At 58.0% G+C, this 21,691-nt stretch overlaps 1 protein-coding gene across 6 annotated transcripts in view; it reads left to right on the plus strand.

Moving 5' to 3' along the window:
* The window catches only part of ZFR2 (zinc finger RNA binding protein 2), a 38,704-nt gene that overhangs the window by 14,189 nt on the left and 2,824 nt on the right, over positions 1 to 21,691 (plus strand). For 4 of the 6 annotated variants that reach the window (XM_072947960.1, XM_072947958.1, XM_072947959.1 and 1 more), the window contains exons 2-16: positions 3,625 to 3,859; positions 4,811 to 4,925; positions 5,395 to 5,610; positions 5,734 to 6,080; positions 8,435 to 8,617; positions 10,363 to 10,552; positions 11,764 to 11,924; positions 12,765 to 12,884; positions 14,052 to 14,191; positions 14,316 to 14,448; positions 15,067 to 15,257; positions 18,173 to 18,344; positions 18,808 to 18,946; positions 20,369 to 20,466; positions 20,891 to 20,986. In XM_072947960.1, the coding sequence (XP_072804061.1) occupies positions 3,625 to 3,859; positions 4,811 to 4,925; positions 5,395 to 5,610; positions 5,734 to 6,080; positions 8,435 to 8,617; positions 10,363 to 10,552; positions 11,764 to 11,924; positions 12,765 to 12,884; positions 14,052 to 14,191; positions 14,316 to 14,448; positions 15,067 to 15,257; positions 18,173 to 18,344; positions 18,808 to 18,946; positions 20,369 to 20,466; positions 20,891 to 20,986 (2,536 nt within the window). Of the gene's footprint in view, positions 1 to 3,624; positions 3,860 to 4,810; positions 4,926 to 5,394; positions 5,611 to 5,733; positions 6,081 to 8,434; positions 8,618 to 10,362; positions 10,553 to 11,763; positions 11,925 to 12,764; positions 12,885 to 14,051; positions 14,192 to 14,315; positions 14,449 to 15,066; positions 15,258 to 18,172; positions 18,345 to 18,807; positions 18,947 to 20,368; positions 20,467 to 20,890; positions 20,987 to 21,691 lie in introns of those variants that run through there. The other 2 variants (XM_072947962.1, XM_072947963.1) reach the window with 2 other exon arrangements.

A 21,691-nucleotide genomic window follows, 5' to 3' on the forward strand; every position in this document is an offset into this window, starting at 1 on the left:
CCTCTCCTCTTTCACTCGTCCTCCCACCCCCCTTCCTCCTGGCAGCCCCAAGTTTGTTCTCTGTATCTATGAGTCTGTTTCTGTTTTGTTTTGTTTGTTCACTTGTTTTGTTTTTTAGATTCTACATATAAGGGAGATCATGTGGTGTCTGCCTTTCTCTGTCTGACTTATTTCACTCAGCATGATACGCGGCAGGTCTGTCCGTGTTGTCACAAATGGCAAAATTTCATTCTTTTTTATGTCCATTGTGTGTGTACGTTCATTCGTGTGTGTGTGTGTGTTCCACGTCATCTTTAGTCCTGTACTGATGGGCACTTAGGTTGCCTCCGTATCTTGCCTATTATAAGTAATGCTGTGATGAACATGGTGGTGCATTTTCAAATCAGTGTTTTCGTTTTCTTCAGAAAAATACCCAGAAGTGGAATTTCTGGATCATATGGTAGTTCTATTTTTAATTTTTTGAGGAACCTTCATACTGTTTTCCATAGTGGCTGTACCAACTGACATTCATTGGGGCTAATTTTTAACTGCAATAGATAACTGATACACAATATAAATATCTACCAATAGTAAAATAGGCAAATGAATTATGATGTAGTCAAGCAAATGAATATCCTTTACAGTTTGAGAGGCCCGGGGCAAAAGTACAAATGGAAACCCGCACACCATGTCTAAAATACAGGCCTCATAGACCAAGCTGGCAAAAAGCTGAATGCAGCACGTTCTGTCCCACCTGCCGCAACAGATACACCTTCCTAACGACCAAAAGGACAAAAAGAGTGACGCTCGGTTTACACTTGTCAAAACATCATAGGTGACTGAACTTGACTGTATGTGTCTGGACATTCTGTTGAATGGGCTGATGATGTTTGGATGTCTTAAATAAAATAAAAACATACTAATTCATAAATGATTATGTAAGATATATTTTAGGTGCCTTTATTTCGGCATGAATGATGTTTGTGTAATCAAGATTTTCATGTCATTTGAGTTTGTTACAGCAACGACCTGAAGCAGCTGTCATGTGCTGACTTGTGTCCCCCTAAAATTCCTATTTGGGTTTAGGTGTTGGGACTTAGGATTTCAGTGCTAACTAAAGAATGTGACTGTGGGAGACAGGATCTTTAAAGAGATAATTAAGGTAAAATGAGGTATTAGGGTGGCCCTGATCCAATGTGACTGGTGTCCTCGTAAGAAGAGGAGATCAGGACACAGACATGCACAGAGGGGAGGCCATGTGAGGACACGGGAGAAGACGGCCGTCTGCAAGCCCAGGAAGGAGGCCTCAGCGGGAACTCACCCTGCCAACACCTTGAACTTGGATGTCCAGCCTCCAGACGGTGAGAGGGTAAATCCCTCTCTTTTGAGCCACCAAGCCTATGGGACTTTGCAAAAGCAGCCCTGGCAAACCAGGATGGCCCCTTTCCCGAGCAGGGATCAGCCTTGGAACTGCAGAACATAGAAGGGGATTGCAGAGACTGAGGCTCCCGGGGGGGACCACAGCCAGCACCCTGCCCGGTGCCTCAGGGAGCCACGAATTCCTTACCGACTGGATGCCTGGGCACATTTGCATTCTCTTTTGGAACCCCGATTGAGAAAGGCTGAACTAAAGGGTTCGGCTATAAGATGCAGCTAAAAAGTGTACAAAAGGTAAATATACTTTCATGAAAAAATGCTAATTCAACGTGAAACATTGAAAAATCAATGTCATTTTTCATGTTTCTAAAAAGTTATTTTCCTAAAATATTCAGAAATTTCTGTTAACATTAAAAGACAAAATAGATGGGTAGAGATGGGGAGTAAGTGCTAGTGGGTACAAGGTCTTTTTTCTTTTTATTGTAGTAAAATAATATGCAACAAAATTTACTGTTTAACCCATGGTTAAATGCACAGCATGGTGGCTTTACGCACATTCACACTGTCGTGCAACCATCTCCGCATCATCTCCAGAACTTTCTCATCTTCCCAAACTGCAACTCTGTCGCCATGAAACACTCACTCCCCATCCCCTCCCCCAGCCCCGGCCCCACCGTCTGCTTCCTGTTTCTATGGGTTTGACTCCTCTAGGGACCTCCTACAAGTGAAATCAGACAGTATCTGTCCTTTCGTGTCTGCATTATTTCACCTCAAGGTCCATCCATGTTACAGCAGGTGTCAGAATTTCCTTCCTTTTTAAGGTTGAGTATACTCCCAGTGTGTATGGATACCACATTTTGCTTTCACATCATAGAGCAAGAGATGGGTAAAAGGGTCTCTCCAAGGCCTGAACAGTGTTAGTCGCAAAGTTAATGGGGACGGAGATACTCGTGCGCTTAATAGATGAAAGAGTGTGTGTATGTGTGTGAGAGTGTGAGATGCACGGTGACTTCTAACGCAGTGCTGCCCTGTAGGCCTTCCTGCGGTGATCTGAATGTTCTATATTGGTGCTGTTTTATATACAGTAGTGTGTATCTGCTAATCCCATACTCCTAATTTATCCCTCCCGCACCCTTCCACTTCGATGACCATAAGTTTGTTTTCTATGTCTGTGAGTCTGTTTCTGTTTTGTAAATAATTTCATTTGTATTATTTTTAGATTCTCCATATAAGTGATAGCATATAATATTTGTCTTTCTCTGACTTACTTCACTTAGTTTAATCTTCTCTTGGTCCCTCCACGTTGCTGCAAATGGCAAGATTTCATTCTTTTTTATGGCTGAGTAATAGTCCATTGTGTATGTACACCGCATCTTAATCCATTTGTTTGTTGGTGGACACTTAGGTTTCTTCCATATCTTGCTATTGAAAATGGTGCTACTATGAACACTGGGGTGCATATATCTTTTTGAATTCGAGTTTTTATCTTTTCTGGATATGGGCTGGCTTGCTGGACCGTATGGTACCTCTGTTTTTAGTTTTTTTAAGGAAGCTTTGTACTGTTCTCTATGGAGGTGCACCAGTTTACATTCCCACCAACAGTGCAGGAGGGTGGTGAGAACTTTCTTATATGATCCTTATTGGTGTTGGGTTAAAACTTTTGCTGATACTCTTCCCCAACAAATGGGCTTTTGAATTTGAGGACTCTCTACTGGGTGATAGATATTTAGCAGAGCAAGGAGCACAGGGATCAGAAAGATCTGGGTCTGAATCAAGCACTTGACTGAGGTCACCTGTCCTCAGAGAGTATCCTCATCCAGACAGTGGGGACAGACCAACCGATGGCCGGCCGGCCGGCCAGCCAGCGGCACCTTCTCTGAGGGCAGGAAGCTGGCAATGAGGTGAGGCTGACAAAAGGCCTCAGCTCTGGGCTTCCCAGGGCAAACCGCCAGTAAGAGCTGGTTCTCGGAGGTAGAGTTTTCAGTGTAACGTCAACCGACCTTCCATGATTCTCCTCAACTGTGAAAACGGAGACAAGGATGGCCTCGGCCTCAGAGTCACTACGGGATTGTGTTAACTTGTGAAAAGCACTTCCATTGGCACCTGTGCTCACAGAAAGGCCAGGGTTAGTGTTACAGGCAGTGCCGTGTGGCTGGCGGCATCCCAGCAGCTGGAGTCCAGGGTCAGGTGGCATTCACGTGCCCGACGCAGGTTCTCGGAGGACGGGATCTAATGCTGCCGGGGTTCTGTGTTGATCTGTGGTTTTAGCGCCCAGCCTCCAACGGCTTTTCCCCTTCCGGCTGCGGGAGCCAGCTTCGCCACACCGTCTGCTCCTGGCCTGGGCCCTGCTCTGACCCCGACGTTTCCTGAGGCCACCCAGCCATCCAGGCCCGTCACTCCAACGGGTTACGGTGGGTACCAGCCCTACTCCGGCCAGGACCTCGGTTACAGCAGCCAGCCCCAGGAGCCTGCACCGGCACCCTCCACAGCTCCCTCCTACCAGGTATCAGCCCGGACTTTCTCTGCCTGGCACTGGTCCTCCCTTGAAAATTGGACAAGCTTGTGTGGAGGCAGATAGTCTGGGACTCGTGCTGGTGGAGGTGATGGGGTCAGACTTGTCCGTGTCAGTGCTGACAGTGCCACCTTCCTGACTCCGGGCTCCGGGCCCACAGATCAGGCTGCTGGGCTTCCACTGGGAGTTGCCAAGGCGTTCCCCACTGGTCCAACCCCCCTGAGGCAGCTTGTTGCCGATTGGGTCAGCAAATGGCACCACAGGCTGCTGGTCAGCCAAGCACGCAGCTGTTTGGCTCTGCGCCCTCCCTCCCCTTTGCTTCCCCAGGGCCTCCAGGACTTCTCCAGACCCAGCCCCGACCCTGCTCCCAGGGCCTTCTCCTGGCCTCTGTGCTTTCGTCCTCACTTCCACCCAACAGCTCAACCCTGCTGTGAACCAAAATCCAGCCATGCTCCCTGCTGCCCCGGACCCTTCCCGCACCTCTGGCCCCCCTGCCCTCCCAGCCCCTTTCCTGACGATTGCTGCTGTGCTCAGCAATCCCCTGCTCTTACCACCTTCTGGGGCTCCTGCAAGCCCCACATCTGACTCCCACCAGGGCTTCTGAACCCTGCCGACATCTGCCAGGAGCCCTGTCCCCGAGTCTCCGCACTCCTGTCTCCTTGTCACTCCTCCTCCTCCGAGCCGTCACCAGCGGCCCTTGTCCTGTTGGACGTTCCTCAGAGCACTTTTGCTCCCAGACGCTACGGTCACTTCCACGAGAGCTGGCCACGTCCACCTCCATGGTCACTGCATCCCCAGGTCCTGAAACAGGGCTGGTGCAGAGCAGGAGCTTGGGAATCAGGTGGATGCGGGCCACACGGGGATTGGGGGTAGCGAGTGAGCTACCCCCATCCTGAGCGCCCTTCTCTCTGCTCTGTGTCCCCCACGGAAACGCTCTCTCAGGACAGCTACAGCTATGGACCATCAACAGCCGCCAGTGGCTATGAGAACAAACAGTACCCACCACCTGCTGCTGGCCAGCCTCCGCTCCCTGCCACCGCCACACTCTGCCCTCCAGGTGGGTCTCTGCAGGGGCGGGGCGGGAGCAGGGGGCTTCGCTTACACGGGAGGAACCACAGTCAAGTCACGTTTCAGACACTCCATATTCACAAGAGTTGCAGAAATAGTGTGGGTCTCGGGGCTGTCCCGTCAGATCACCAGCCTAAAGTTTCCACTAGTCAGCGGGCCTGTGTGTGAGAGAGAGAAGGGGAGACTGAGGCAGGCTGGAAGTTTTTTTCTAAGGAAAACTTCCCAGGATGGAAGGAGGCGGGTTCTGCTGAGGACTTGGATTTTAGAGATGGAAGAGCCCAGGGCTCCGGCCTCCAGCTGTGGCTCAGACACCCAGGCTTCGCGGCCACTTGTACCAGGCCGGGTAGGCTCCCAGCAGCTGGTGGTCCTGTTGGTCCCAGGGAGTGTGGCTCTGGCTCTCTGCTGCCTGGGCCCGGGACCACAGGGCTGGCTCTGCAGAGGCTGTGCTTGCTCTCCAGGGACCCAAGGAGCCTATGGTGGTGGTGGGTATGGCCAAGTGCAGCCCCTGCCGCAGGCGCCCTCTGCTGAGGCCGGGCAGCCAGCCAGTACCGCAGCCTTCGGCTACACCTGCCCCCCGGCGAGCAGCGCTCAGCCCGCAGCTGCCTCTGTCTCCACCCTGCCTTCCTACAGCCTGTCCTCGCCCTCATTCAGCCCGGCCTCCGCCCTGTACACTGGTGAGACAGCAGGCTGCCCCCGTGCGCATGCGGGCCCAGGCTGTGCCTCTATTTGCTGCAGAAATAAATGAGGCCCTTGAAACCAACCCATCTCTCCCTCTCATTTTTCTCTCTGTTTCTTAGGACCAAGCTACCTGAGCTACAATGTGTCCTCTTTCTCAGCAGCCAGTCCTTACTACCCTCCACCGTTCCCCCCCCAGATGCAGCCCCTGCCTGCCCTGGGGCCCCCCCAGCCACCACCGCCGCCGCCACCGCCGCCGCCGCCACCCCCCGAGCAGCACCCCCTACTCCCAAAGCCTGTGGACTTGTCCCCGTGGGGCGGCTCAGGAAGCAGTCCCAGTGCTGGTTCTGCTGACAGCTTCGCCGAAAATCTATCAGTTCCCACTAGGCTGCTGAAACCCAGGGGTGGTCCCAAGCAGCCCCCACTTCATTACTGTGACATCTGCAAGATCAGCTGTGCTGGTCCCCAGGTCAGCCCCCCACCCCACGCTGGGCAGGCCCTGAATCCCCCTGCCCCCACGGCTAGGAGAGCCCTCCCTTGTCCCCTGTGGCCGGCCAGCGGTCAGGGTCGTTGCCAGCCCAAAAGAGGCCTGTTATTAAACTTGCGATGCCAGGTGCACATCAGGATTACCTTAAGGGTGCTTGGTGTTCTTGTGGAAGACATAGGAGCAGGCACAGAGCTGACTGTTGGCCGCAGAAGCAAGGCCTTGTACCCTGAGGTGCTTGGTAGCCCTGGGGCGTGGTCTGTGCCCCTCCCTGAGGCTAGTCACGCCGCAGGGTGGTGTAGGCAGGGCTGCAGGTGGGTAAGAGCATCCTGTGCGCGTGCGTGTGCTGCTGTCAGCAAAGGACCTTCCCAGCTCACTCCCTGCAAAGACCACAAAACACCACGTGTGGATTTTGTCTTGTCTTTAATACTCTGAGAGAAAGCTGGCGCCATGGAGGCACGAGCAGACTCCACATCGCAGCTACAGAGATAGCTGTGTGGGAGCCCCAACCCCTCACCCAGCCCTGACCTCTCCGGCTGGGGGACGAGGGCCGGGCCGCCCGCGCTCAGGGCTGGGCCGCGGCGTCCAGCACCAGCCCAGACCCCCGGCCGCCAGCCCTTCTCAGAGCGCCCGCCAGAGCCCCTCCGGGTGCTTGCTTCCGCTACACGATACTCACTCTTGGCAAGAGGTTGGTTTTCCCTGTTCCCCTCTTTCTTTCTCGTGTGATTTTTATCCTGTGTGGGGATTCTTGGGTCCTCTCACAGGTCAAACACAAGGTCTGCTCCTGTGATTCTGGACTCCTTGTGGCATCATGTTGAGTGTGTGACACTCCCTGCAGACGTGGGGTGGGACGGAGCATAGGTGCGTGGCCATCACCCACCCGAGCAGGTGTCTCGGCCTCTCTGAGCCTCCGTCTCCCCTTGGGAGCATCAGCTCCTGTCCTTCCCAGCACCGCAGGGTCCCCGTGCCGCCCTTTTCCACTCGCCTCTCCTGCCCCCAACCCGACGCTGCCTCAGACACGGTTAACGTGGAAGCAGCCACACATGGCCTCCCTCAGCATCTGGGAGGACTTGGTCGGTGTGGCCTCCCTGCGGCTGGGGAGCACTTCTGCCTCCTCTCTGAAGGCCAGTCTCTGAGTCGAGGACGGCATGGCTGGCTGAGTGGTCTCAGTGCCGGCGAGTAGAGGGCCGTGAGGGTGGCCTCCAGCTTTAGGGACCGCGGGGCGCCAGGTGGGCCTCTTTCCGACGCTCCTCCGGGTTTTCTCTCATTCCACATCTGATCTGGGTTTATGGTGGCGAGTCTGGCAGCAGGATGACATAAGTGGCAAACATTTGCTCTTTCTGTGAGTTCAGACTCTGCGAAGTGTTTCTGCAGGTCGTCTCATCCTTCTAACCCGTCCTTACCACCTCCGCATGGGGGTGAAGGCTGTGCCCCGAGAGGGTCAGTAAGCTGCAGAGCTGACCTGATGTGGTGGTGGGGACAGAGGTCAGACCCAGCTGTCGTCGCCTCGTGCTTAACTAGTACCACGTGTGCACAAGGCGGCGAGGACCTTACTGTTGGCGTCTTGGCATATATCCTTCCAGACTCGTCTCTGTCCACAGGCTTTACCGTGATGTGCGTGAGTGTGTGTGTGTGTGTGTGTTCTATGGCTTAGATAAAAACAGATTCCTATGTTCCAAGAGCACCCCTCCCACTCCTGCCCCTGCATCTTTCCCGCCCCAGAACCAGCTAACGTCACCAGGTCCTTGTATGTTTTCCAGAGGTGTCTCTGCGCTGTGGGACGTTGACTCTTGGCGTGCTAGAGGGTGCTGGGGCAGCAGCCCACTTTGCCCCGCTGTAAGAGTTCCAAGAGAACGAGTCTGGGACGCCTTGCGAGGGCTCGGTCATTTGCCAGAGGCGCCAGGCCTCTCGGGCGCAGCAGGCGGGAAGCCGGGCCCGGGCGGCGGCCCCTCACGGGCTTCTTCGAGGCGCCCTAGCAGGGATGTGGGCGCCGCATCCTTCCGTAGCACGCGTCCTTGCTTGCTTTCTGAGGTCAGATTCTGAAAAGCCGGAATATTCTTTTAAGCAGCCCCCCAAACTAAATATGTGATCCTCTGAAGATGCTTACTTAAGAAACACATTGAGTTTTAGGACCAAAAGAAAAAAAAGACAAAGAAACCTATGTCTTTAGCCTGAGCTTTTGAGTCTTCTGTTGACTGGGCTCTAAGCGGTGGCACACAGAACTCTTGGAGGCCTGCGAGTGGAGGGGTGGGGACGTCAGGCCCCCGAGAATTGTGGGGATGGCACGGTGCCCAGTAGTCACACACACCCCTCAGGCCGCCCTCGCTCTCTGCCAGCAGACCTACCGTGAGCACCTGGAAGGGCAGAAGCACAAAAAGAAAGAGGCGGCTCAGAAGATGGGCGTCCAGCCCAACGGCAGCCCGCGAGGGGTGCAGGCGCAGCTGCACTGCGACCTGTGTGCCGTGTCCTGCACCGGAGCAGAGGCCTACGCCGCCCACATGCGGGGGGCCAAGCACCAGAAGGTAGGAGCCCTGCGCGGGGCATCCGATGACCTTGGGGGACAGCCACCCACGAGAGGGAGCTTCCCCTGCGGGCCCGTATGTGCTCCTTCCTCAGAAGCCAAACCCCTTCTTACAGTTTTAAAAGTCACACCTGCTCCTGAACAGAAGCAGACAGCAGGGCAGCTCGTGCCCAGACCCCAGAGGGACCTGTTCTTGGCCTCGCGTGTGTCTGTATGTCTGTATGAACCAGAGTCTGCACGTTGATAAGATGAAATGGTGTGTTCCATTTGGGGGGGGGTCTTTATTTTTTTAAAAAATAAATTAGTAAGTTATAATATTTTAATATCCAAGTTTTAATTAATATTAAATTATTTAATATCAGTGTTTTTCATATTTATTACTATTTTAATACCTACATTCTCCTGTGGCCTTAAAAATGCCTGTAGTATGTCGTGTTATGGGGAAATGAATGGGCCCTCCCACCTGAAAGGAGGGAGGACCCTCCCCGTGTGCTCTTCCTGTGGCCCAGTGGTGCTTTATGGAAAGCAGCGAACCTCCCCCAGATGCTGTTGTGAACCTGCAAGGTGATGCTTACCTTAAGGATGTGTGTTGAAGACAGGAGGAATGGGGTGCCTGGTGGGGTGCCTGCTTCCTGCTGAGCCGAGCAGTTAAGAGCGAGAGGATTAGGAAGGCCCCTCTTCCGTGGCCACTGCAGTCTGCCCTGTCCACAGAACCTCATCCAGCTGCCCCAGCCCACCCTGTCCCCCTTCAGCCCCCGCTGCAGGCTGGGCCTCCCTGAGCGCCCACCTGGGGACCTGCCTTCTCCCCTGACTCATCAAGGCTTCCTTCGCTGGCCCAGCGAGGACAGGCTCTTGAATGTCGGAGCGAACCCACACACCCCACCAAGAAGGAGCAGTGAGGCGTGGAGAAGGGGACACACTGGCCTGGCGGTAGCAGGGGTGCAGGTGGGAGAGGTGGCACCCAGGCCAGGTGGGCTACAGGTGTCAGGGCTCCCAGGCCAGCACTTGTTCTGGGGTCAGGACGCAGGTTTGAGCCGTGAGAGTCAGAGACTCTGAGCCTGAGATCGTGTCTGAGATGGTCTTTGGTGCCATCGGTGCGGACTCTGAGGGCAGGGGAACAGCCCTTTCCAGCCAGGGGCTTTTGCAGTGAAGTGCCTTTGGCGGGGGCGGGGAGGGGGCATGCCGAGGGGGTAGTGACCGTATCCTAGGTGAATCTGTGGACACGGGCGTGTGTATGCGTTCCCATAGAACGTGGATGTGTCCATGGGCATGTACACGCTTGTGTACAGAATGTGGACACCAGCTGCAGGTGTGTACCCGGGCACATCTTAGCAGGCGGCCCCTGTCCACACATTCATCCGCACGTGCTTCAGCTCTCCCTGGGGCTGCCACTAGGCTGGTACTTGGGTGCTTGAAAAAGCCCTGCTTTTCAGCCCCGGTTGGTGGAGTTCAGAGGAAGGGGGTCCCCGTAAGCCAGCAGAAGTGTCCAAGCACTACAGGTTCGTCACCCGCACTAATGGTCTAGAAGCAGGAGACAGCTCAGGAGGGCCTTCCCAGGAGCGATGCCCCAGAGAGCAAAGGGACTTAAGTGGGAGCTGGGGACGGGAGAGGGTCCCGGGGGCTGGGATGGGACCACTGCCCGCGCTTCCACAGGCTGCCAGCTGCACCTAGCCAGGTGCTCTTCCCGCCCTGGGGGAAGGCTGGTCAGGCCTGAAGGGGCCCTGACGAGGGCCTGGTCTGTTCCAGGTCTTCAAGCTGCACACCAAATTGGGGAAGCCCATTCCTGCCACAGCACCGGCGCCAGGGAGCGCCAGCTCGGCCCCGGCCTCCTGCACCACCGAGAGCCCCGCCGCGGCCCCTGCTGGCCCTGGAGTGTGCGCCCCAAGCCAGCCAACGCCCGCCAAGAAAACTGTGGCCTCGAAGGCCTCCTGCGTAGGTATGTGTCTCTGCTTCACAGTCCGCCCCCTCCTCCCCCTCCACTCAGCCAGTTTGAGCTTCAGAGACGGGATTGTCCAGTGACTATGTGTATGGTCGTCAGTTCTGGGAGGCACGACCTGTGAATGCGGGCGGGGACGGTGGGCGGAACACTGTTCTCTCCCAGATCCCCACCTGGCGGGGTGCACCCGGCTGCCCTGTCTGCTCTGGGAAGCCTTGGCAGAACCAGTGGAACGGCAGCTTCCATTTCTTCTCCTGAAGCTTGGGACGGAGCCAGGGTGCTGGCCATGCTCCAGAAGCCCTGCCCCAGGCCTGGAGAACCCCACGTGCTGGAAGCAGCCCCCTCACACCCCGTGCTCTGATGAGTCACGTGGGCACCAGGGAATTAAGGCGGGCTCCTCGCAGCCCCTTCCCTAGCCCTGCCTTCTCCGGTGTGAGTCACACGCCTCTGCTGTGACCACAGAGGCGTCATGGCTGCCGAGGGACGTGTGCTGTGTGGGTTACGCGGCTTATAAGTCAGGTGCCCACTTCACTCACGGCTTCACATGTGGTGCCCGACTTACCCTTTGCAGCTCCTTAGATTTGTCATTAGTCCCTTGATAGATGGAGACCTGGGGAGAGGTGAGGTGAAGCAGCTGGCCCCGAGGCCCCCGTGAGCAGCGGAAGTGGGATTGGAATGCGAGCCTGTGGGCCAGTCTCTGCTCTCCGCCACTTTGCAGGGGAGAGGGGGAGACTTATTTTATTTTGAGCCTCGGCAGTACTGCGTTTTGAACAGAACATGATATTTAAGATCAAATCATAAAGCAGTTTTGGTGACAAAGAATTGTCTCCCTGCCAAGGCTCAGTGAACTTGCCTAATGGGGCTAGGTTGAACATGACCCTGGCCCACCTGGGGTTCCATGGTCGGTTAATAAGGGCTGCAGACCGTGCACTGTTAGGGGGTCCTCAGCGAAGGGCCTGCCACCCCAGCCTTCCTGTGGGCACATCCACCTTGGCCCCGAGGGCCGTGAGGGCCTTGCTCTCCCTGTCGTGACCCAGGCTGGTGGGAAAGGGTCTCACAGGGCCATGGAGCCCGCTGGCTGATGTCACGAGGGAGTGAGGGGGCAGCAGGAGACCTGGTGGTGGTACGTCCTACCCTCATGCTGGTGGACTGGGAGCCAGCTGTGGTTTCTGGCTGGGGCGGGTTATCAGTAACACTGTCCTCCCTTCCAGGGCCTCCTGCGCTGCAGGCAGCAGACTGCAGACCCCTGGAGGGGAAGCCGACACACCCCAGATCAGAGCGGCCCGGAGAACCGCCTGCCTGTGGGGGCCCTGCAGAAGCTTCTGGAAGCTGCAGTGGTGCACAGCCGGTGGGCCCAGGCTACGTGGAGGAGGTAACTCTGCTGGAGACAATGTGTGTCCCGCCGCCAGCTCTCCCAGCTCCACCCTGGCTCTGGTGGACAAGGGCCTGGTGGGGGTCAGGCCTCAAAGCCCCGTCCCAGTTGTTCCCCTGAGATTTGCACCCTGCCCCGCGCAGACCTCAGTGAGCCGAAACACCGCAGGGGTCTCACTGTAAAGCCCGGCGCTGGGCTTCAGGTCTTAGAAGAAAGGCTCAAGGCAGGCAGAGGCATCTCCGGCCATGGGGCGGCCCCTTGTCCTGCGGGAAGGAGGGATCCATGCCCTGGGTACCCCACAGACACGCCATCCTCAGGCACCGGAGCCAGCGTGTGCCCCACACAGCGCCTCCCGGATACCTGTTGCCTTGTGGAGCTCAGGGTCGCAGCCCGTCCCGCCAGCCTGTCCCGCGCCTCCAGGGTCGTGTGTGTGGGCATTTCTTCTGACCCCACATTCGTGCTCTTGTTCAACTGACTCAGCTCCTTCTGTTTTTGTCCCCTGCAAAGTCACCGCATCAGGCAGTCTTCCTGCTGCCGGAGACCCCGTCATCTGATAGTCAAGGGGATAAAGTGCAGAGAAGCCGCAGGAAACAGAGATCAGGACAGGAAGAGGGGGCTCGGCAGGGCAGGGCAGGGCGGGGAGGGGGCAGCACGGTGGTGGCCGCGGGGGACCTGGGCCTGGGAGGGCCCGCTGGTGAAGTGCAGCTCCTCTGAGTGCCTAAAGCAGACAGGAAGCCAGCACGCGGCCTGCAAGGCCCTCAGGGGAAGGAGGCCCCCCGGTGGGCCCAGACCCACCAGGTGGGGGGCTCGGGCAGCACTCAGCTGAGCCCTGTGTCCCAGGTGTGCAACGAGGAAGGCAGAGTGATCCGGTTCCACTGCAAACTATGCGAGTGCAGCTTCAACGACGCCAACGCCAGGGACATGCATGTGAGGGGGCGGCGGCACCGGCTGCAGTACAAGGTGGGCTTGGGGCATCTGCGCTCTCCTTGGCTCACGGCTCAAGACACGCCTTTTGCCTCTGGGAGGCTGAGCCCCTGGGCCTTTCGGCACCATGGGCTCAGCCAGAGGGGCCCTCAGCTGCCTCATGAGGCCTCCCCGCCGCGGGTTTGCTGGAGGACGCGTGTCCATGGGTGCGTGTTTACACTCACATGCCTATTGGGCCTCAGGCACTCGTGTGCACAGCACACACCGCACTCTCCTCGGGATAAACAAGGCCTCTGGGCACCTCCTGCTCTCAGCGGCCTCGTTGAGATGTTATTCACATGCCACACAATTCACCGTCTAAAGTGGCTTCTACTACATTCATCAGAGTGTGCATTCTATCACCCCAAAAACAAACGCCATTCTCTTTAGTAGTCACTCCCTTCCCCTCCCCCAGCCCCTGACAACCAGGAACCCCCTCCCTGTGTCTGTGGACTGTCCTGTTCTGGATGCCCCGCATCCACAGATCACACACTGTGTGTCCTTCTGTGTCTGCTTCTCTCCCTGAGCACCGTGCTCTCAGGGTCCGTCCACGTGGGAGCGGGTGTCAGGGCTGCTCTCCTGGTCATGGCTGAGCGATGCTCCCGTGTGTGGAGGGACACGTGGTGTGTATCTGTTTCACCCACCAAAGGGCACTTGTGTTGTTTCCACCAGTAGATAATCCTTAGACAACACTATACTCTCTGAGTGATGAAATTAAGTGCTAAAAGAAAGAAGCCCAATGAGTGAATTAGCGATGCTGTTTAGCATATGCCTTGCCGGATTCCACTCTGTTGTATTTCCCTGAATTCCTCTGTTGGGGACGAGCATTTCCAGTGCATACTTGGTGAACACCCGTGACCACTGATGGTGGTCGCTCTGCGCTATCCCCGTGCCTTCTTCCTCTGCTCCTCCGTCAGACACGTGGACAGCTGGGTGTGCTGTGGGTGGACGTCACACCTGTGGCTCTGCGAGTCAGTTGTCATTTTGTTCCCCGAGGTGGCCCCCTTTCCTGCCATGGCCTTTGGGGACAAAGAGTGTTGAGACTCTGGGGACTGGAGCTCCCCACTGTCTAAACCCTGCAAGAGGGTGTTGGCGGTGGGGGCTCCCCAGGCCCCAAGGCTCACCCAGCATTCTCGTCTGAATGAAGGTCCCTGATCTTTCCAGAAAAAAGTGGACCCTGATCTCCCCATTGCCGACAAGCCCAGCGCCAGGGTCCGGAAGCTCCTGGAGGAGAGGCTGAGGAAGCAGCGACAGCTGACCAAGCGGCGGCTGGGGGAGCTGCGGCGCTGGCACAGCGAGATGAGGTGCGGCCTCCCCAGCCCACGGGCCTCGCTCAGCCGGGGCCGCGCGGGAGGCTGCGCGCCTCCCACGTGACAGGCCCAGGGGTTCTGCGGCTGCCACGGCTCCTGGTCCCTCTCATCCTGGCAGGCGCTACGACTTGTGCAAGAGGCGTCTGGAAGAGGAGCCGCAGGTCCAGGATGCGCACTCCGCTCGCTCGCCACCCCCTCAGCACCTGCTTCTCCTCAGGAGCAGGCCGGGTGTGCCCGCAGCCAAGCCTCTGGTGGGTGGTAGTCTTGTCTTGGTGCCTGAAGGCCTCCTGTCACAGAGCCACTGACCCTCACTAGAAGGATCTGAATCCTCTAGGAATGAGGAGCAGGTCTTTGTACCAAGACCCCAAGGGATGCTCAGGGGTGGGAGATGGAGGGGCCTGAGGGCCACGTACAGGAGCCCCAGCCCCAGCTCCACCTCCAGCCACAGCAGCCCCTTACGCTTCCTGCGGCCCCGGTGGTGACATCCCTTGGGACCTTTGAGTGTCTGTCCAGGTGGGCCTGGAAGGATGGGATGGGAACCGCGGGTCGCACCCTGCTGAGGGGTGGGGCCCACCAGCTGCCTTGGGAGCCTCTGGCTTAGAAATGCGAGAATGTCACCTGCGGAGCCCACTGGCCACCCACTCAGCCTGACCTCCCGGCACCCATCGGGGGCCCGCGGGTCCCTGCCGGTTCACCTCCCCCGTGGGCCCTGTCACTCCCCTGCCCAGCTCACCAGCTGCTGCCTGCCCGGCAGCCCCAGAGCCAGCCTGGCTCTGGGGGGCCCCCACGCCTCTGTGGGCTGACACCTGTCCTGTCCCCACCCTCTGGGTCCCCAGGACCTCTCAGCCCGCCCTGACCTCTCCCCACAGCCCACGAGGCGGCCGGAATCCAGCGACGACCGGCACGTCATGTGCAAGCACGCAGCCATCTACCCCTCAGAGGGGGAGCTCCTGGCAGCGCAGAAGGCCGTCTCCCACTCGGAGCGCGCCCTCAAGCTGGTGTCCGACACGCTGGCCCAGGAGGACTCCGCGGGCCCAGAGCCGCAGGGTGGGGAGCACAGGTAATGGACGTCGCCCTCCTGTCCAGAGCACCCGGTTATGGGCAGCCGGGGCTGCTCACCCCCAGGCAGGGCTTGGGTCCAGACAAAAAGTGGCTGCCAGGAGGGCAGAGGCGGGTGGCTTCGTGCCTTCTGGGTCCCTGGGAGAAAATTCCCCAAGGGAGTCTCGGAACTGCAGCCCCAAGGCTCAGAGGGAGTCCAGTCCCAGCTGGTGAGAGCTGTTGTCCTGACACCAGAAGTTACTTTTCCTGTCGAAGGCGCATCTAGAAATGTAGTTGACAGAGGATCAGCCACCTGTGTCTCCTCACCTGCAAGACGGAGAGAAGCGGTCCTGACCGGCTTCCGCCTCCCAGAGCCGCGAGCCTCCGCGTGGATCGTTATGGCCGCCGCGACTGCCGGGAGCCGGGCAGGTCCCAGTGCCGGGCGTGAGTCGTCACACGGTTTAAAGAATCAGAGAAGGAGTTAGTTAGCTTTTCCGAGTCCCTTCTGTCTAGGTGGCCTCTTTTTCTTTTTTAAGGGTTTGATTTTTTTGGTGGTAAAATGCTCATAACATGAAATTTGCCATCGCAACCAATTGTCAATGTGTTTAATACTACAGCACTAAGTCCATTCACAGGGTTGTGCAACCGTCACCACTGTCCACTTCCAGAACTTTTGCATCACCGGAAGCAGAAATGTGTCCCGTGAAGCTCCCCGGCCCTGGCCCGGCCCCCCGCACCCACCCTTCCGCTCCCTCGCTCCGTGGCTCGGCCTGCTCCGGGCGGCTCACGTCGGCGGACTCACAGCACCTGGCCTTGGTGTCTGGCCGATTCCAGTCGGTACCTTCTTTTTGCCACAGTGTTTGCTCCCCGACAAGAGCGCAAGAGCTACTCGGGGTCGCCAGCTGAACTCAGGAGCCTCCCCGGCTCCGCACGGTGTCTTCTGGAGGAAGAGGCGCCCCTCACTCAGCCCTGGTGGTTTCCCTCCCGTTTCCTCCCCGTGCTCGTGCTCGTGCTTTGTTTTGATAGTTGTTTGACCTTATTTTGAAAGAAATATGTACGCGAAGCAGACATAACATGCAGGGGGCCCAAGCCCCTTTCCCCCTGAGGCTTCCCAGCACCGACATCACGCAGCCTCTCATGTGTCAGTGCCGGGCGTCCATGTGGGCACCTCGGGGACCCCAGGCCCTGCCTGGGCCTCCCCCGCTGTGCGGACGCATGTGCCCGCGCAGTGAGGGCGGGAGCCTGCTGCCGGCAGAGGGGCCTGTGCTGCCCCCAGCCCCACGCTTCCCCTCAAACCCAGCTTGAAAGCAGAACTGACTGCACTTTTTTAAAGCCTTCACATGACATTGATGGCAGGTTACATGCTTCGCCCGAGACATTGTTCAAAAACACAGAGGTGTGGTTTGGGGGTTTTCACTATTCTTTTGGTCTTTTTCACTACGGAAATGTGTTTTTTAATAGGAACACGATAAACCGCCCAGTGGCTGTTCCGTTGTTTACCTAGCTGTTGCAAAGCTTATGTTAGTGTTTGAGGATTTTTTTTACTTTTATTGTGGAAATTCTCTAACACACCCACAAGGTGACAAGCCCCAAGTGACCATCCCTAAACCCGAATGACTCACCTGCTCTCTGCACCCTCCCCTCCACCCACAGCCCTAAAGGAAACCTGTGGGACCCAGTATCAGGCATCAGCCCACAGCTGGAATGGTCTCTGAAGGACAGCTCCTTTTCGTTTAACAAAAGCACAATGCCACTGTCACACTTGAAAAGAATCAACAACAGTTCTTCAGCGGGTCAGACACCTAGTCAGTGCTGAGACTTGCAGCTGCCCCACGGACACCGTAATGCGGGTTTTCTGTTTGGAGTTTTCATTGTATTCTGCAGTTTGTGTGAGTCAGGATACAAAACAGCCTGTAGGTCTGCTTGCCTGCAGGCGCCCTGCCCCCGGCCCTCTCTGCTCCCTCTTCCCTTGAAGGTTCTGGTCCTTGTCCTGTGGGCATCCTAGGCCTGGGCTTGGCCGGCCACCTCCCGGTCTCCCCTGCCCTGTGGGTGTGACCAGGTCCCCTCATCACAGGCTCCAATCAGAGGAGAAACACACAAACACATTACAAAATAAGGTCATCTCCTGTCCTGAGAAGGGTCACAGAGAAAATAAGATGGTGATGAGGGAGTGGCAGGAGCGGATGGCACTTCTAGAGTCAAGGAAGGGACATTGTGCTGCGATAGCTGTGGACACCTGCCACGCAAGAGCACCCAGGTGGCCGTCTGTGGGGCTGGAGCCTCAGGAGGGAGTGAAAGGAGCGGATGGTGACAAGATGGCCGGGGGCCAGGCTGGGGGCCTCGGGCCCAGGGAAGAAGCTAAGGTGTCCCCAACCTGCAGAGGGACAGCACCAGGAGGGTGGCTGCCGGACAGACGCGGTGATGAGATTCACCTGCAGAAAGTGGCCAGGATGGTGCGGTGCAGGTGGGGGCACGGCAGTGAGGCGGGGGTGGCTGGGCCGCCCGGCCTTGAGGGAGGGAGGGCAGGGGAGCCCGGGCCTCCTCAGAGGAGTCGGGGTGGAGACAGAACAGCCCCGGAGATGGCTCAGAAGGAGCGCAAGCCAAGGGCTGACGAAGTGGCCCCGCTGACTGAGGCCCGGGGCGACAGGAGGGTGGCTGCGGGCGGCCTTTTCCAGAAGGCAGTTTATTAGGTGACAGCCATGGCTCCTCCGAGCAGCACGGTTTCCCAACCACAGTTCCCAGCGTTTCTCCCAGATCTGTCCCCTCGTGTCCCCTGCGATCAAGTGCCCTCTGAGAAGGGCCATGCTCCCGGTTGACAGATGAGGAGGTGCAGGCACACAGCGGTCTGGCAAGGGGCTCGTGTCCTGGGGCCGAACAGAGGCCCTTGTCCCCACCTCTGCTCCCTCTGCTCATGTGTTTGTGGATTTGCCTTCGCAGCTGCCCTGGCCCCTCCGCTCGGATCCTGAAAGGCGTGATGCGGGTCGGCCTCCTGGCGAAGGGCCTCCTCCTGCGGGGCGACAGGACTGTGCAGCTGATCCTGCTCTGCTCCCAGAAGCCCACCCGCACCCTGCTGCGCAGAGTCGCTGAGCAACTGCCCCGCCAGCTCCCGGTGAGAGGCCAGCTGGGTATCGCGTCCTTGCTATGCGAGTTTCCATGTTAGGCACAAACCAGTTTGTTTCTAGAAATAAGAGACAGTGGTGGAACCTGAGGGTTCCTTTACAAAGAGGGTTCAGGGAAGAGCTCGGAAACAGTCTAAATGTGTGGCCACAGAGGACAGTGACTTCTCTCACATCTGGGGCCAGGGTCACTTTGGTTTCTTTCTGCAAACTATCACTTCCCAGTTTTGTTGAGTTGCTGATCTTGTTGTTGAGCTGTGGGTGTTCTTTACATATGAAGGCACCTTGATGCTGAGTCTGTCATCTATACTCATTTCTACGTGTGCACTTCTGGAGGGTGGGGCTGTGTTTCAGTCCCTAGGAGGTTCCAGGTGCCAGGCACAGGACCTGGCACCCGACCACGTCCTGCCTCTCAATGGGAGTAATGCGGCCTCCTGTTGTATTTGCACCTTGTAGATGGTGACAGAGGACAAATACGAGGTCTCCTCCGACCCTGAAGCCAACATCATCATCTCTTCCTGTGAGGAGCCCCGGATGCAGGTCACCGTGTCCATCACCTCACCCCTGATGCGAGAGGACCCCTCTGCAGACCAAGGTGCGGTGGGGCCCTTCTGTCCAAGCCCCCCTCCCCACATACACGGCAGTCTAGGGCAGCGTCTGCCTCTGTTCTGTGGAGAGGTTGCCACTGCCAATTTCCAGCACTTCTGTCAGCCCCGGATCTCCTGGTCAGTTAAGGGCTGGGCCTTGGGGCATGGGAGGAAGTGGGCAAGGGAGCTGTGACAGTGTCAGGTGGCTCACAACCCGCTGTGGGGTGCACAGCACCCTTCTTCCTGTGCCTCCAGGCCATGCAGGCACCTGCTCCCCACCCGAGGGAGACCAGCTCTGCCGGTCCTCCAGCCGAGGCAGGGTCCCAGGGGCCTGAGGCAGATGAGCATCTGAGAGAGTGGGAGAGGGTGTGGGGCGAGGCCAGAGGGCACTGACAGGGAGGGTGCAGGCCAGGTGGCCAGGGACGCAGCGGGCGTCTCATCCGGCCATGGAACCTCCTGGAACAGGACTGTTCCCAAACTCCAGTCATCCTTGGACCCCCTTGGTGACAGCTGTCTGGTCACAGCCTAGGGGCACGAGCCACTGACGCTCTCCTTTAATCAATTCCTTTTTGACACTTAAATTTTTAAAGAGGAAAGCCTTTGAGCCGTAAGTGGAAAGCCATTACTAGTCACCATAAGGAGAGAGCTATCTGAAAATAAACACAGCGGGAAACACAGTGCCACCCTTCAACTCTGGCGGAAGGCCCAGTGAGGCCCTCCTCCCGCACAGACAAGTGGGTGTTGGGAGTGTCAGGAAGGGTCCAGGGTCCAAGGTCACCGAAGGAGGCAGATCAGAGAGGGCGAGAGAACCAGGAACCCCTCCGCGTGAGCCCTGGGTTCCCAGGAGTTACTCCTCACTCGATGTCCACAGCCCGCTGGCTGCTGCTGGGAGGGGAGCTTTCGGCTTCTTCTGCCGTTTGCTCTCAGCCAGAAGGAGCAGACCGAGGCCTGGGTCGGGAAGTGGGGAGCATAGTTTGTGGGCGAAAGAGAAATCTGTTCCTGCCTGTGACCTGAAAAGCCAGGGCTCCTAGGATGAGGGGAGCAGAATATTCTTGAAGCAAGAAGAACCAGGTCGGAATCTCCCTCAGACACGAGGCCCTGCTCAAGTCTGACCCACTGTCTCCCTTTCAATCGTGCATGAGGAAGTTTCTGGAAATCTGGCTTCATGCATAGTGTTCCATCTGAACTGCAGTTTGCTAGCCCAGGGAGTCAGCGCTGACGGTGCTGGGGGACGAGCGCGGAGCTCCTTCCTCGGAGGAGCCCGGAACGTCGGGGGAGATGGGATTCCCGTGGTCTCTGCAGCACCCCGAAGGAAGGGCCATCAGGGAGGGACCGTTGTCTTCTGGATAAATGCAACGAGGCCTCCAAACTGAGTCCAGGAGGTGGGAGCCCGGGAAGGGGTGCCAGGCCCACAAGCCTTTCTCTTCTAGAAGGAATGGAGGGCCCTCCGCCCGACCCGGGCGACGTCCTGAGCCCAGAGAGATGCCTCCAGTCGCTGGCTGCCCTCCGCCACGCCAAGTGGTTCCAGGTCAGGGGGCGGGGGCTGGAGGGGGCCCAGTACAAATGGGGGTTAGACGTGTGGGGTGGCTCCCTGGCTGGTGGCTCGGCTCACGTGTCCTTGTCCAGCGGTAGCCTAGTGGAGGTTACTTCCCGGCTGACTGGGTTGGGAACTTGAAAGGAATGACCACCGCTCTAGGAGTGGGGGCACCACCCCGTGGCCGGCACGAGAGCTCAGACCTGGGCCAGGTGGCTTGGCCTGGGCCATGTGGGAGTGGACTCCGCTCCCAGCCACCTCCCTCGAGGCCAGCCCATGCCTCCTGGAGTCCTTCACTGCCTCCAGGATGGGCCCCCCGGCGGGCTCTCTGCCCAGCTTCAGCCCTTCCTCCCTCCACCCCTCTCCTGTGGCACAAGCACGTGGCTCCCGGGAGCTGACTGTGCGCTTCTCCCCGAAGGCCAGAGCCAGCGGCCTGCAGCCCTGTGTGATCGTCATCAGGGTCTTTCGGGACCTCTGCCAGCGCGTGCCCACCTGGGGGGCCCTGCCGGACTGGGTAAGGCAGCACCGGGCGGCCAGCCTGTAGCCCTGAGCCTCATTTCCTGGTTGGGCACTCAGGTCTCCACGAAGGGGCCGGGGTCAGCCTGAGCGCTGGGAGAGGTGGAGCGGGCTGGGGCGTCTCGGAGTCCTTTGGCCTCAGGGCGAGGCCTGCTACAGGGCACACACTCATTTGACTGCATTATCTTAAAGCCACAACCTCAAGGCAGAGCCAGGGAGCATGCAGACACAAGGGCGCCCCAGGGAAGGTGGGGTGTTTGCCCAGACCTGCGGGCGCCTGCAGAGGGCAAGGATGGCCGCTGGATACTGTCCTGGTGCAGCCCCACCTCCTCTGGGGGGGCGTCCTCTGGGCTTTTGACTCCCGCAGTCAGCAGGCCCTGGAGCCCGTCTAGGGTGGAGAGAAGAGAAGATGCAAGGCCCCTGTGTCCCCCAGATCCCCAGGCCTTCAGGCTGTGAGACCCCAGCTCCTGCTCTCTCTGGGGTTCCTCCACCCCCTGTTTGGAATTTCAACACATCTGTGCGCCCCTCGGCGAGTCTTGTGCCTGAGTGTCCCTCTCCTGGCACAGACCCAGCAGTCCCTCAGCCACAGTGGACGATGTTATCCATGGGAAGGGGGCCGCGCTCCCTGACCTCAGAGGGACGTATGTGTTTTACATTTGGCCCTCTGCTGCCAGCTCATTGGCTCCCATCCCCAAAGGTGGGT

This window comes from Vicugna pacos, chromosome 22 (assembly GCF_048564905.1).
Source record: "Vicugna pacos chromosome 22, VicPac4, whole genome shotgun sequence".
In the NCBI taxonomy this organism is placed as follows: domain Eukaryota; kingdom Metazoa; phylum Chordata; class Mammalia; order Artiodactyla; family Camelidae; genus Vicugna; species Vicugna pacos.